We start from the raw sequence: 15,800 nt of genomic DNA, 5'->3' as shown, positions 1-15,800 counted from the left end.
TGAATTGAAAGAAAATGGAAGGAACAATAGTAGATCTACAACAAAGTATAAGAACATCATAAAGGAAATTACAACAAAAGAATAGAAGAAGATGAATGTAGCAACAAAGAATTGAGATGTAGAAGTAGAAGAAAGCAAAGATTAAAACCTAGATCTAAGAACTAATCCTAATCCTAATCCTAATTCTAGAGAGAAGTGAGAGCTTCTCTCTCTAGAAACTACTTCTAAAACTAAACTATACTAATGGTCCCCTAATTAGTCTATGGGTGTGAATGTGTGTCAATCCCCTTCAATCCTTGGCTCTTATATGCATTTTGGCGCCAAAGTTGGTTGCTGAAAACCTTCCAAAATCGCCAGGCACGTGTTACATTAATGAGGTCATGTGCCACCATCGGCGCGTGCGCGTCCTTGGCCTGTTTCGCAATGTGCGCGCGAGCGCCTTGTGCGCGTGCGCGTGCATGGCCTGGATCAATTCTTTGGCTTTTTGTGCTTCCCTCCACTTGTATGCTTCATTCCTTGCTTCCTTTGATCCATGCCTAGCCTATTTCAACCTGAGATTACTAGCAAACACATCAAGGCATCTTGTGGAATCAAAGAGAAACTAGAATTCATCAAAATAAGGCTCAAAAAGCATGTTTTTACACTTAAGCACGAATATGGGAGAGATAACAAAACCATGCTAATTCATAGGCTAAATGTGACAAAAGGTTATCAAGACACTCTAAATTTAATACAAAACAAACCGTCAAATTGGGGTTTGTCAATACTCCTATTGTGGTTTACATAAATTATGAAAAAAATACATTTGGATATCTGTTTTCCATTTTATGCATTCCAATAATATTAGAGGCTACATTATTTATTATAGTAAATTGCCCTAATAAATTCTTAACTCTAAATACTCGGTTGATATCATATTCTATTATATACCGTTAATCTTATTTTATTGTCAAATAACTCTAAATTATATACTTTAACTCCTAAATATTAAAGCTCAAACACTTAGACCATGCACCCTAAATCATAACATATATATCCTAGCACTATAAATTATATAAATCTTCAATTCTATTTATATTCTAAATCCTACATTAAATTATAACTCATAAACCTTATACATTTGACTACTAGTAGTAGTAATAGTTGTGGACAATTTATTATAGTTATTATTATTTTTGTTATATTATTCTTACTGCTATTATTATTATCTTCTAACATTATTATAAATTTACTATTACTGTCGATATTATTTTTATTACTTTTAAATATTATTTGTTAACTTTTTAATTTTATTAACATTTATTGTTATCAAAATAAACAACCATATAGCGTAAAAAAAATTATTATTACCGATTACTATTATTATTATTATTATACGTTAACACCATATACTAAAATACTGTAACACTACTCATAAATTATCTTAGAATATGTTCCTTTATATTTTTCTTTTTGGGTTTTAACTTTTATATTAATTTTTTTTTATGTCAGACGTGTTTTGTATTCTTTCCTAGACTAAGGTCAAGGTCCATTACCTATATATCTCATAGTCCAAAACAAAAAGTTAGTGCCCAATCAATATATTCGTAGACAAAGCCTTATTCTTGTAAAAAAATACCAAATGCCCAAATAAACTCAACTTGCCTGACCCATAATCTACACAATTTTATGAAAAACAAAAACAATCATCTTTAACCAAGGCCCATTCTCATGTCACTTAGAACTAATGAAATATAATTCAATCAAGTTTACAAATTAAGCTAACACAAATGCATAAGGGAACAATATACACTGTAGCTTGCTGAAATTGTTCAGAAATTGTCTTCAATTTTTCTTACTCTAAACACTTGTAGTAATATATTTTGACAACACATTAATGTATGTGTAAAAGATTTTCTTTTTCTGCACCATAAAATTCACCTTAATATTGACTATTTATTCTTTTTAATTTTGTTTTGCATTTAATATAAGTGAAAAGTTGAAAGTCTAAATTAAGAATAACTTATTTTTATAAAAAAATATTTTGACGTGTCGGCTCAACGAACTTTGTATGCTTTTTTTAAAGCCTAAGACATGACCTTTTTTAGCTAATAGGTTTTACAAAAAGTCCAAGTCTAACCTGTTTAATAAAACGAGCTAAGTCTAAAATGAGTCAAGTCACGAGTTCCGCAAAATTATGAGCCCGTCATGAGTTCCACAAAGTTATGAGCCCGTCATGAACCCCAATCGAGTAGTCCGGTCTATATCTACCCATATACGTAACCCAAGGCTACCAAATATTATTACAAGAATCAGTAAGACATATTTTTTCTTTTATTTTAGGTTTAATTATTTTATTAATTCATATAATTTATTTAAATTTTTAATGAAGTCCTTATACTTTTTTTCATTCAATTAGATTTCTAAATCATTTTTTAATTAAGTCTCTACCATAACAAAAATATTTGATTTAATAAAATATTTTATTTTTAAATTGAAGATATCACTCCTCTCACCTTCCTCCATTTTTATGCATTCTGTTTCTTAAATTTTTATCTATGTTGTATTCCTAATCTTTAATATTTTTTTTCCATTATTAGCCTGAAGAAGGTGCTATTGAAAAGAGAGCTTATGACCACAATGAAAATTAAATGTTTGCAGTTGAAATTCTTCATATAATAACATATACCTATGTACAAATAATAATTTCAATTTATTCATTGTATAAAAAAAATACTGATGTTGCTAGTAAAGAGCAGTATCGTCTTAAAAAAGTTGATAGATATCAAATATCACCTTGGAGAATTAGTCCATCGATTCGAGTACAATTTTTTTACCATGTTGAATTCTTAAATTTTGACTATTATTTTTGGCACCTTCTCTCCTTTCTGATTTCACCCTCGCTCCTCCCAATTCTGCCACACCCATTCATGGAGGTAGAACTACCAGCTCTTCATCCCACACAGAACATTTTCTCAACGGCATCGATTGCGAGGAACCGGATCGTGTTGACTAATTCCTCGACAATAGTAGGGTTTATGGTGATGTGGTCGACGATGTCGACAACGAAGGAGGAGGAAGTGGAGACCTTGAGGACGGAGATTGGAGAGATGCGGTAAAGAGAAATTGCAGGTTGGGTCGGGTTAGATGAGACATTGGGCGAAGGTCCAAAAAATTATGGGAGGGAAGGGTAATTAAATGAGTGATTTTTAAGAATAAAAAATGAGTATAATGGTAAATTTATTTTTTTTAATATTTTTTATAACATTTAATGGCAAGAGAAGCCTAATTTAAAAAAATATTTGTTCAGAAACTCAATTAAAAAATGTAAAAATTTAATTGAAAATTTGACAAAACTATAAAGACCATCAAAATAATTAAACATTTATTTTACTGCTTATTTGTTACTTTAAAAGTAATTCTTCCTTTTTTTTTTCTAAAGACAAAAGGTATTCATTTCATAATCAAAGGAATACAATGGGTCCATTAAGGATTAAAAAAAGAGAATGGGAACTCCCAAACAACTCTCGTAATGAATTATAAAGAAAAATAATAAAAGAAAAGAATTATAAAAGAGGCATAATGAAAGGAGAGAATCTAAAAAGAGGGCTTTAACCCTGAATGTTTTACTAAAAGGGAATTGAGTGGACATTTACCAGTTCCATCAATAATCTTCGAGAAGCTCATTCTATCTCTTCCGGTGGAGTTTCTTTGTGTTCAAAGACCAAGTGGTTTCGAACTCTCCAAATATTCCAACACATGATGCCAACTAGGAGCAAGTTTTGTTGATAACCCCATTCTTCGCTAGGTAAGATTTTTTCCTCCTCTAACACCGATAGAGTTTCTCTTCCTCTTCTCATATCGTCACACCTGCAAATGGACTTCTGAGCCATACTTTTTTTGCCTTATTGCATATGAATAACCAATGCATAATAGATTCCTCCTCTACCTGACACTGGAGGCAAATCGCAGAAATTGAAAGAATTCACCGTTGAAGATTCAATAAGACAAAAAGTCTTCCATGGAGGGCACGCCAGAGGAAGAATTTGATACTTGGGGATAACCTCATCTTCACAAGTCTTTCCAAATATCACTGCATTGAGCTATAGGTGGATAGAACTCAATTAGTGGATGCTGAAAATGGTAAACCACTTGATATACTGATACTACTTCGTAATTACCAGACTTGTAAAAAATCCAAGATATTTAGTCTTCTCATTCTTCAATATTAATTGAAAGAATACTTTGAACAATTTCTGAAGGAAACAAAGATTGTATTAATTGATTATTCCACTCCTTGTTCTGAGTTAGGAGTTCTTTTACCCAAGTTACATGTTGCCTTGTTGTTGCAGACTGCTTAAGAGCACAATGGAAATGAGGGGATGATAGCCATGGATCTACATAAACACGGATACTCTTTCCTGAACCTACTTTTCAGAACAAGCCTTTCTCAAGGACTTTACGCCCCTCCAAGACACTTCTCCAACCCCACAAAGGTACTGCTCTCACTTCTACCTCCATAATAGATTGGTATCTGTAGTACTTTGCTTTCAGCATCTTAGTTAGTAGAGCGTTTGGTCTGGTAGCTATTCTCTAACACTGCTTTTTCAAAAGTGCTAAATTCTGAGATCGAAGGTCCTTAAAATCCAGACCCCTTTTCTTCTTGGGTCGCGTCATACTATCCTAACTTATCTAAAACATTCTTCTCTCCCCTCTCTTTTGTCCCCACCAGAACTGAGATAAAATTTCATAGATCTCAATTATAAGACTATCTGGTAGTTTAAAACAAGGAAGATTGCAGATAGGGATAGCTTCCCCAACTGCTTTGATAAGGACGTGTCTACCCTCACCTGAAAGCAGTTTTCGCTTCCACCCTTCCACCCTTTTTTTTAACTTTATCTTTAATCATCCCAAAAGTGGTCTTTTTAGATCTCTGGACTATAGAAGGTAGTCCTAAATATTTATCTTGCTCTCCTATATTACGAATGTGAAGTGGGGCTGCCAAGGTTTGCCGCAATGGGCGAGAAATATTATTATTAAAAAATACTGCCGATTTAATCAGATTAACTTTCTGCCCGCTAAACCCCTCATAGTCATCTAACAAGTCAATAATGTGCTGGCAGTTGTCAACAGTAGCTTTATTGAAGAGAATTAACTCGTATGCAAATAGTAGGTGATTCACCTTAAGAGATCTTATGTTAATCTAAATTCCACGGATAATACTGTTTTGCTTAGCCTTGTATAGCAAGAAGGAAATTCCTTCTACACAGAAGAGAAAAGATATGGGAATAGGAGATCACCCTGTCGAATGCCCCTATTTGGTTTAAAAAAACCAAAAGGATGTCCTTCCACAATAACTGAGTAAGAAACAATTATGATGACTTTCCAGATCCATCCAATCCATTGAGAAACAAAACCAAATTTCTTCAGAATAATCACAAAAATTGTCATTCAACTATATTATAGGCTTTGCTCATGTCCAGCTTAACTTCCATTTCATTTTCTAAACCCCTCCTTTTATTCTTTAGGTAATGCATACATTCATGAGCAACTAAGATATTGTCAGAAATGAGCCTACCTTTTACAAAAGCACTTTGGTTCGGACTAATAAGAGAATTCATAATTCCTTGCAATCCATAAACTAATACTTTTGAAATAATTTTATAGAACACTGAGGACATGCTGATAGCCCTCACCTATGTCATATCCTTAACATCTGGAATTTTTGGAATAAGACAAATCTGGGTATGGTTAAAACTCTTCAGTATTCAACTACCCATAAAGAAACTCTTCACTGCACGAAATACATCCCCACCAATTATATCCCAATAGAAATGAAAAAATTTTGCAATAAAACCATCCTCACTTGGAGCGCTTTGGTGGTGTACACTAAAAGTAGTTCGTTTAACTTCTTCCATTAAAATTGGCCAAATTAGTTTACGGTTCATAGCTGGTGTAACTTTAGCCTCAAACTCTTCAAAAGCATGACTAGGATCAGTAGGGTTATCTGATGTAAAAATCTCTTGAAAATACCTTTCCACCACTATTGCAATGTCTCTATAAGAGGTAGCAATTACACGGTAATTCTAAATTAGTCTCCAAAGTTTGTTTCTTCAGTTTCTTACTTGAAAATGTTAATGAAAGAATTTTGTGTTCCAATCACCAAGTTGTAACCATTTAATTCATGACTTATCCTTCTAAAAATTTTCCTCCCAAATGTGGACAGCCTCTACCATTCGTTCAAGTTCATCTAGTTGATTCCCTCCTTGTACTCCTAAACCCCGCAACTTCTTAGTACTAGCATTCAGCTCCTGAATGTGATTTGTTGAGTTAATGTGATTTTTTACTGCCATTAAACCAAATGATACTGGCAAAGCTTCAATTTTTCAACCAGTATAAACATTGGTAAACTTGTAATTACAACACTCCAAATTTTTACTATCAACTACCTAACCCCTTTCATACCACACTAGCATTTCTAGAACTTGAAGCTTCTTTTAGATATTTTCAATGGGAGATTTGAGTCAACTGCCAGATAGAAATTGATCCACACATCATCAGCCATAACGTGATCTAACCATTCTTGAATTAACTCTTGCCCTTTTCTCTTGTTGTACCAAGTAAATGGTCTTTCAATCATATTCAAGTCTACCAAGTCATTTTCATTAATGAACCCAAAAAAGACAGTCATGGAAGCAGTAGATTTAATTCCCCCGCCATCCTTCTCTTAGGGACTTATAATAGTATTAAAATTTTCGAGGACAAAAAAACGATTCTACAGTTTCTAAAAAAGTGATGATAATTTTTCAAATTGAGTGGCCGGTGTCTGATCCGACGTACTTAAAATGCACCCGTACAACTCCCCAAATTTCATTTTTAACTGGATCTTTAACTCTGACAGGAAAGAATAATTTAAATTTCCACCCCTCGTTCTATACTAAGATCTACAAATTCTTTTAAAATTGTGGAATGTTAGGGGTCTCCTGAAACCCTTATAATTCTAACCTATCAACTTCATGGTTCGTGGAGCATCAAAACACTTCTTCATCTATTCTGGGTTTTCCTTTCCTCCATTCCTCCATTTACTCCCTATAAAAGACTTGTTACGAAAGCTGTTTTGTCTGGCAAGTTATTTCATACTCACTTTTTTAACACCAATACTAGATCTTTTAGAAGAGGCAATTATCTGTTGATCGTGCGTCAAGGCATTCGAAATATCAACCAGAACCAATAGGGTAGCATTGCTAGAAGAGATTCTACCAATATCCTCCAAATCACCCTCTCGTTCCACCCTAGACTCTAAGTTAGAGGGAGCCTGATGTTTTGATTGCCAAATAACCATGAAAAAAGAGGCTTTTTCCTTGGCTGAGAGGAACCAACATTTGCACCAATCTGTTGTGAACTACCTGGCATTTCCTTCCATTCAAGTCTTTATCCACTTTGAGCGATTCATCAACCTTATCCTCCTATAGGTTATTCTTAGTAGAGTCGCAACTTAAGTCTTGACAATGCTTGGTATCATGTCCCAACATAGCACAATAGGTGCAGAAAATTCCTATTCGCTCATATATGATTCCTATTTCCACTGTTTTTCGATCCAGACCCACAATTTTTAGAGTGTTCCAAAGTCTCTTATTACCGTTGATTTCCACCCTTTCTTTAATAATGCGTGCCTCCTTCCCTCCTTCAAATAAGTCAATGTGACTTATGTTTACCAAATGACCCCCCAATTTTCTACCCACCCCCAACGTCTTGGAACTACTCTGGCAGCCCCTAAAACTGAGCCCAAATTGAAAAGATATATATCACGTTTTCAGATACCTCTCCTGATTGGTTCCATCTTTGAACATGAAGAATATAGTTTTTTAAGAGCCAAAGAGCTACCCTTTTAATCCTTGTAACGTCGGCTTCCTTTTCAAAAAAGAATTAGAATCGATTGTTACCTTTTTCCGCTACCCTAAATTCCTCTGGTTTAAACCATATCGAAAATAGGGCATTTTCTAATGAGCCAATAAAAAAAATCTATCAACAAAAATACCACCAAACAAACTTTTAGTGCAAATCTAAATCCCTTCAGATATAACTATTTCTTTCAAAACAATCACCACCTCCTCATCGCCATCACCATCATGATTTGTAGGGCAATGAGCCTCCCTGTCATCACTCAAATACAGTAATTAAAAAAAGAAGGGATGGATTGATAGAAGCAAGATTGAGAGATTTATTGTGGAAAGAAAGGAAGAGAAAAGATCGAGTAGAATATAGAAAGAATAATTAGATTATACATGGAAAGGATTAAATGAGAAAGGCATTGGTGATAAAAGAATATGGATTGGGTGAAGATGTTAATGAATAGGTTGTAAAACAGGTTACGTACATGTGATGGGAAGAGCATGTAAAGAAAATTAGCCATGAACAAACCTTCAAGTCACAAAGCGAGACAAAAACCCAAACAGAGGAAACACTAAAAATATCCTTGCTAGTATAAGATGAATCTAACACATAAATTTCATTGTACTAAATAATGACAATAAGGGTGATTTAGGACAAGTGCCGGACACGAATGTCGATAGCCAAGGTGGTTATGATGCAAATTATTGCTGGTTAAGTACTTGTGAAAAATAATATTTGGGGGTTATATAGCAATGCAATTTAGTTATTGCTAAGAAAAGTCAAGATTCTTAATTTGGGTCCTCATTGGACCAGCTAAAATATCAAGGCTCCAATTTGATAATCAAGACACATTTTAAGGGCTAATTTGAATAATATGGCTTAAATTACAGCAGACGGAGAATAGGTGTCTCTGTTTCCATGCCCTAAATTTTCATCTTGTAGCACCATATAAACCCGAGATTACTTTCTGCATTAAGAGCAAATCTGGCCATTAAGGTCCCAACGAAACACAATAAATATTTATTTAAATATAAAAAACCTTGAAAGAACTAACTTATCTAAATAAAATTCTGTATAGTCATTAGTCAAGAATAGAACCTCGTAAATGAAAAAAATTCACATTAGCTTAGTTTGTAAAAACTGAAAGGAAAAGAGTATAATAATAATAATAACGAGAAAAACAAAATGTAGCGACTTGTTCGAGGCCAAGATCAAAACAAAAGGATTTGATAGGCACGGAGAATCGCCATTGCCATTGTTATCGCCAACCTTCAAGGCAAGTCGCGCCATTTGATTGAAGACGCTCTTGCTCTGCAAATTGGCTTTTTATTCAACATAACAAAAAAATGAACATTACAGAATAGCGAAAAAAGAGTTCGTAATACCAAAACTGCCCTCAGACATCCAAGGAAGGATTAAAGCAGCACTAGCTCTCAAGCCTGGCGAAGGCGAAAGCTCTTAGGCGGCCACTGCGAATGTTTAGAGAAACAAGCCTTTGGATTTATCATCATCGGACGCATAAATCGCATTACTCAAGCATAAATGACAAAATCCGTAAAACCCTAATGCAATTGATAAAAAGAAAGAAAGAAATTGAGAATACGAAAGGGACTCGGAATATGGGTGGTGATATATCAGGATGGTCGGCAAGGCCAACATGGCCAATTACGACGAACGAGACCTTAATAACATTCAAATCGTCATTGCCCCCAATTATGCTTTGAAACTGGACACGATACCCAGCAGAGTCAGAGCCTAATGAACAGATACAATGACAAAATTACGATCTATTGCAGAGAGGAGATGGAGAGAATTAAGAGATCGACTAGGGTTGAGGCGTGAATGAATGAATTTGGGAGAGAGCGATAAGTGGTGCTTTATAGGGAGGCTTTTGGTGAATTAGGGTTTCCAGAGTTAGGAAGGTGCGCCGCTACTTAACTATGTTAACAAAAATCACTCATCGTTTATTTAACACGCATGAAAAAGAAAATTAATCTCTAAAATGTATAATCTAATATATAATTTAATTTTGATATCATAATAAGTCAGTTATTTTACATATACATTATATTAGATAATATTACATTTCAAATCAATAATTATCTAATAAAATAAATATAATTAAATAATTATATAAAATATTTTAACTATCATTGTTTTAAAATTAAATTTATTTATATAATCTTACTCGATAACAAAATAACTCGAGTTATAACGATTCGAACCAAAATTACATGAAGAAGTCTATGTGTTCAAAGAACTAGGCAACACGTGCCTAAAGTTATGCCTCCTTAAAATCATCAAGAACTTTAGGAAGAAAAAGTTTCTAGTTTTTAAATCCAAGTAAATAACTATTTATGATGATAAATCATAAAATTATATTCATATAAGATATATTTTGTTTGATAAAAATATTTAATTTTTAAGTTTTTGTTGATGATTTCATAAATACTATTTTCTTTTCTCTTTCTTTTTTATTTTTCTTCCATAATTACTACCACTTTTGCTACTCCATAAACTCTATTTTTTTTGGTTAAAAAATTTGAATATGGTTTGTAAGTTGGTGTTTTGATTGTTTATGGAGGAAAAATGTGTTTTACGTCTAGGTGAATGCCTCTGGTCCAAGGCCAACACGCAGGGGGGCGTAGTGCCTGCTACACGTGGAGGGCGTGAAGATGACGTGGCAGCATGTGGTTGGACGAACAGGCACCATGCAGAGGGCGTGATGACGTCATCACGCAGGGGACGTGATAACCTGGCTGAAGATGGTTGGCTGGCTAGAGTAGCACGTGGGGGACGTGCTGATGTGGATGTATCACGTGGGAGGCGTGATGAATCAACACGCGGGGCGTTTTGACACGTGGCAAGCTGTGATTGGCTGAGACAGTCAACACGTGGGGGCGTGGTGAAAACTCTCCTCTATATAAGGCAGTGCTCGAGTCCATTTTCATTCTGAGTAAGAGTGTATGAGTGTCCTTTGAGTGTGTTTTAAGGGTAATGGAGGGTACCGCAAAGTTGGTGGTGTATCGCGACGGTGAGATAATACATAATACTCATGAGGGAATGAGGTTTGTGTGCCAGAATCCATTTTCGTTTGTGGTTCCATGCACCATGACGTTAATGGAGCTTCATAATGGTCTCTGTCAAAGCATGGAGAACAGTATGTTAATGAGAGTGAGCAGAATTCTGTACCGGAATCCGGTTATAGTTTTTGGTGGTCTAATACAGTTTGATACCATGCCAATCACAGACGAAGTGAGTATGCAGAATATATTTCAAATTCATCGACAGACTCAGATGCGACAGCCACAGATTGAGCTGTATGTTGAGTTTGAAACTGTAGAGGCAGAAGGGACTCAAAATGATTTAGAGGTGGCGGATGATAGAGCTGCAGTGTACGAGGGAATGAACAGTGACAGTGAAGAGGACTTCGAAGCCACTTATGAAGCCGGAGACGAAGATGAGGATGGTGATGTGGGAGTTGAGACAGCAGCGAAGAATGTAGTGGTTCATCCCTCGATCAGTCAACCGATGACCATGCCACCTTTTATGCGTGAGGTGGATCTCGACGCCATGCATGCACCGGAGTTTCCGGAATATTCAAACATAGGTGCGTGATGACTAAATAATACCTTGTTGTTAATTTATGCATTGGATTGATTAATAAACGATGATTTCTACTTTCTGTAGGCGTTGCTAATCCTGAGGATGGAGAGTTCCGGATTAGAATGGAATACAGTTCTAGAAAGACGGTCGTGGCAGCAATTAGAAGTTACACTATCGCTAGAGGAGTTGACTACGACGTGTATGAGTCTGAGCCACAGACGTTCTATGCAAAATGCAAGATGTATGGGCGTGGGTGCGACTGGCTTATCCGAGCCAGCTTGATAAGGAAAAAAGGTTGTTGGGAGATACGCAGATACAACGGTAGGTACACGTGCTCAATGGGAGTGATTTCACAGGATCATTTGAAGTTGGACTCGGATACAGTTGCTGAGGCTATAAGGCCGTTGGTCGAGACTGACCCATCCATCAAGGTGAAATCTATAATAGCCGAAGTCTAGTCAAGGTTCAACTATACCATCAGTTACCGAAAGACTTGGTTGACAAAGCCGAAGTCCATAGCGAAGGTTTTCGGTGATTAGGAGGAGAGTTACCAAGCCTTGCCATGGTGGCTCTCGGTTGTGGTTCAGAAGATGTCTGGGTCAGTTGTCCAAATAGAAACATGGCCATTGTACAACGGGAATGAGGAGGCACAAGGGATAAAAATACTTCATCGCGTATTTTGGAGTTTCAATACATGCGTTCGGGCATTTAGGCACTGTAAGCCCCTAGTTCAGGTTGATGGCACACACATATATGAAAAGTACAAAGGTACACTTCTGGTCGCTGTTGCACAAGACGGGAACCAGAATATTGTGCCTATCGCTTTTGCCTTGGTGGAAGGGGAGACAGCCGACGCGTGGCACTTCTTTCTCAGGAATATGCGAATGCATGTTGTCAGAAAAAACGGTGTGGGAATGATCTCAAACCGGCATGAGTCAATTCGGGTAGCAGTAAATCGTTTCGGAGATGACTAGCAACCTCCAAGAGCATGGTGGATGTTTTGTATAAGGTACATCGGCAGCAACTTCCTACGAGCATTCAAAGTCCCTCACTTGCAAAAGCTTGTGGTCAACATCGGGTATTCAAGAACGGTGGAGAAGTATAACATCAACTATAAGAGGTTGGAAGAGCGAGGCGAGGCATATGCCAGGTGGTGCGACGACATCGGACTTAGACATTGGGTATTGGCGTTCGACTAAGGACATCGATGAGGCCATATGACGACAAACCTTGTCGAGTGCATTAACTCAGTGTTGAAGGGTGCCCGTAATCTACCTGTGTTGGCACTAGTCCAAGCAACATATTATCGGTTAAATGAACTTTTTACGTGGAAGAGTGCCGAGAGTCACGAACGCAAGCATGCTGGATTTACCTATTCCGTATTCGCACAACAGCGGATTGAGGCAAATATGCATCAGGTTGGAAATATAGTTGTGCACCGTTTTGACAGACGGAATGAGGTATTTGAGGTACGCAAAATGACTAGCGGAAAGGTGTCAGTCGTTGATCTTGCGCGACGAAGGTGTGACTGTGGGCACTTTCAGGTGGAAAGAATACCATGTTGCCATGTTATTGCTAGCTGTGCTAACCAGCGTCTCGATTGGCAGCTGTATGTGCATGATGTGTACAAGATGACAGAGGTTCGTAAGGTATATAGATTCGAGTTCACACCGATAGGTGATGCCGAGACATGGCCTTTATATAAGGGACCCACATTGGTCTCTAATCCCGCCTTGAGGCGAACGTCGAATGGTCCCCGAAATTGACCAGATACTTGAATGAAATGGACTCACGCGACATGCGTGGTCCTCGGATATGTCGTCTCTGTGGTGCTCAGGGTCATAGTTGGAGTCGATGTCCTCAGCGTGCTGGACCGAGTGGTGCGGGGGTTTAGGGTTTGATTTTCATCGTGTTTATATCTCTAAATTTGCAATTTGTCAGTTGATTTTTTTTTATCTTAGTCGTGTTTGTATTTTCAAATCTGAGATTATCCATTGATGTTTAACACCAAGTTAATATAAACATTTACTGCCTTCGTGAAGCAAATATACAAAAGATTAAATACGAATTACATCGGTCAACATACAGAACATTAAATATGAATTACATTAAACCTTAGGAATAAATCTAAAAAACCCAACCCAATGGTCACTTCCTACGAGCCATCCAGTTCAGTGCCTTACCCATCATGCCCTGACCGGGCAGCGAAGAAGTATACCTATCAGACGGATTTCACTCCGTCCGTAGGTCATATGGGTGCCCTGGATCCCAGTCATCTGCACTTGGAGCGACTGACCCACCTGCCTCTGCCGGACGGGCCGACCCACCTACCTCTATTGGAGCGGATGCACCGGGGTTGTACTCGTCAACTAATGTGTATGTCCGCCGAAGGAATCTACTGTCACACGACGCACCCGCTAACGAGTGGTCGGAAGCATGACCCCGCAAACCATGCGTCGTACCGACTGATGCCCCATGTGGATCAGCTGACCCTGACGGTGAATACATAGCACTAAAATCGGACCAACCACCCAAACTAGCGTTGGCCCAATTTTGTTGTTGCTGATCTCCATGACCACCGGCGGAGAAGTCAAACCAATCATCACCGGATGGAATCGTCAGTATGGGCTAATGCAACTGGCTGGATTGGCCCAGGTGGCTTCCCTGAGGGTGTTGGCTGTGCTGAGAGTGCTGGCTGTGCTGAGAGTGCTGAGAGTGGTGGTTGGATGCACTGTGGTGATTGTGATGGCTACCATGACTCTGGTCCAGTGGCTGTGGTACATAATAAGGAAACGATTCAAACACTGCATGCTGAGGTGGGGGCTGAGGTGCAGCTGGGCCCTGAGGAACATACTTCGACAATCTCAGCATATGTCCGAACGAGCGCACATACCAATTCTGATACTCCTAGGTTGGTGTAAAGTCCCAGGTCGGAAGCGGGTGTAGATCCTGCAGTCGAGTGTTTCGCCTGTTGCTCCACTCCACTATCCATGGCCCATGCAAAACTATCAAGTCATGAAGCTGCACTCTGCGAAGAGCAAGGCAATGCTGGTCCAGTGGAATGTCCCTTGCTCCTAGCGGGGGAGGCTGTGCGAACCCAAACTGACGCATCACTCGTTCTGCAGGGTGCCATTCGATACACTCGAACGCCAACAACGGAGCAACGGTATCACACATATCAAGATATCCATGTAACTCACCGGGTATGATCATTCCTTCGTACGGCTGCCATTCAAACTGTCACATATAATTCGTATGTCATAACACTAACATTAATGTTTGAAAATAGGAATCACACGAACCATAAATATTTACCTCCATGTAGTCTATATCATGCCTAAAATTCGCTACGGTCTTCGCTAACCACGATGTGGTCCGTTCCGAATGACTCCACCTGATACATCATACGTTGAAAAAATTTACATAAGTAACCGTAAATGAAATATGCATAGTGAATATAATATTCGACAAGAACCATAAATATTTACCTCATGGCAACTGGTATCTCTGCAGGTGGAAGGGTATGTTTTGGTACCGGCGCAAGACACGGCATTCGCTCCCATGCCCAAACAAACAACAGATTAAGAGGGCCATTCATCTCCTTCGTATCATATCGTGATGCATGGCATAGTGCTCTGTAAAGATGTGCAAGACATGCTGACCCCCAACTATAAGTATGGATCCGCTCGAAATCGCAAAGCAACGGTAGATACTTCGCGTGGGCGTATGCGGTCGACTTATCTGTGAATAGGGTCGACCCTAATATAGAGAAAATCTGACATTTGACGTATCTCTTTATGGACTCTTCAGTGTCCAACGGCTCTGCATCTCTGATACGTCGAACCCAACCAAGCTTTATATAGGATTTCGAATTACGACTGAGTACTGGTTCACGTCCGAATACTGCCATGCTCTAACTTTGAACGAAGTCATTACTACTGTCAGTCCATCCACTCACAGGTTCTCCATCGATAGGTAAGCCAAATATATGTGCGACATCTTCCAATGTTACTGTAACCTCACCCACCGGCAACACAAAAGTGTGAGTCTCCGGCTTCCACCTTTCAACCAGAGCAGCTAATAAGGGGTGAAATTCTCTTATCACCCCAATCCTCGATACGTGGTAGAATCCCGTGGCGCGTAAATAGTTTTTCACCATCGGGTTCCACGTCTGTGGCGGATCCAGTTTACGCACCAACAAATTTCTGTTGGACTGCATTAACAAAAATATATTTGTTAGATAAATTATAAATATAAATTTATTAATAAACAAATATTGACATATTTATTTATTTTAATATTTTATTTATTAAAATCATTAA

The 15,800-nt window shown here is 37.9% G+C and overlaps 1 protein-coding gene and 3 non-coding genes across 4 annotated transcripts; 1 reads left to right on the top strand and 3 right to left on the bottom strand.

Annotated features, from left to right (window-relative positions):
* Positions 1-9,056: 9,056 nt before the first annotated feature.
* Positions 9,057-9,184, bottom strand: LOC127748277 (small nucleolar RNA snoR86). Its single transcript, XR_008010219.1, has one exon. It is a non-coding gene; the product is annotated as a small nucleolar RNA snoR86 (small nucleolar RNA).
* Positions 9,185-9,264: 80 nt separating this feature from the next.
* On the bottom strand, positions 9,265-9,388 carry LOC127747923 (small nucleolar RNA SNORD14). Its single transcript, XR_008009869.1, has one exon. It is a non-coding gene; the product is annotated as a small nucleolar RNA SNORD14 (small nucleolar RNA).
* A 92-nt stretch (positions 9,389-9,480) lies between these two features.
* Positions 9,481-9,581, bottom strand: LOC127748278 (small nucleolar RNA Z43). Its single transcript, XR_008010220.1, has one exon. It is a non-coding gene; the product is annotated as a small nucleolar RNA Z43 (small nucleolar RNA).
* Positions 9,582-10,869: 1,288 nt separating this feature from the next.
* LOC107490188 (uncharacterized) lies at positions 10,870-12,452 on the top strand. Its single transcript, XM_016110962.1, has 3 exons — positions 10,870-11,482; positions 11,563-11,909; positions 12,018-12,452. Exons 1-3 carry the CDS (start codon positions 10,870-10,872, stop codon positions 12,450-12,452), a joined length of 1,395 nt encoding a protein of 464 aa, XP_015966448.1.
* Positions 12,453-15,800: the final 3,348 nt, after the last annotated feature.

The sequence above is a fragment of the Arachis duranensis genome, chromosome 5 (assembly GCF_000817695.3).
Source record: "Arachis duranensis cultivar V14167 chromosome 5, aradu.V14167.gnm2.J7QH, whole genome shotgun sequence".
In the NCBI taxonomy this organism is placed as follows: Eukaryota; Viridiplantae; Streptophyta; class Magnoliopsida; order Fabales; family Fabaceae; genus Arachis; species Arachis duranensis.
Note: the sequence above shows the minus strand (reverse complement) of the source record. Positions and strands in the feature narration are given on the sequence as shown.

Coding starts and splice junctions, on each gene's coding strand:
- LOC107490188 (XM_016110962.1), top strand. CDS start 10,870: ATGGAGGGTACCGCAAAGTTGGTGGTGTATCGCGACGGTGAGATAATA. Junction 11,483..11,562: donor TCCGGAATATTCAAACATAG/GTGCGTGATGAC, acceptor TACTTTCTGTAG/GCGTTGCTAATCCTGAGGAT. Junction 11,910..12,017: donor AGACTGACCCATCCATCAAG/GTGAAATCTATA, acceptor TTCGGTGATTAG/GAGGAGAGTTACCAAGCCTT.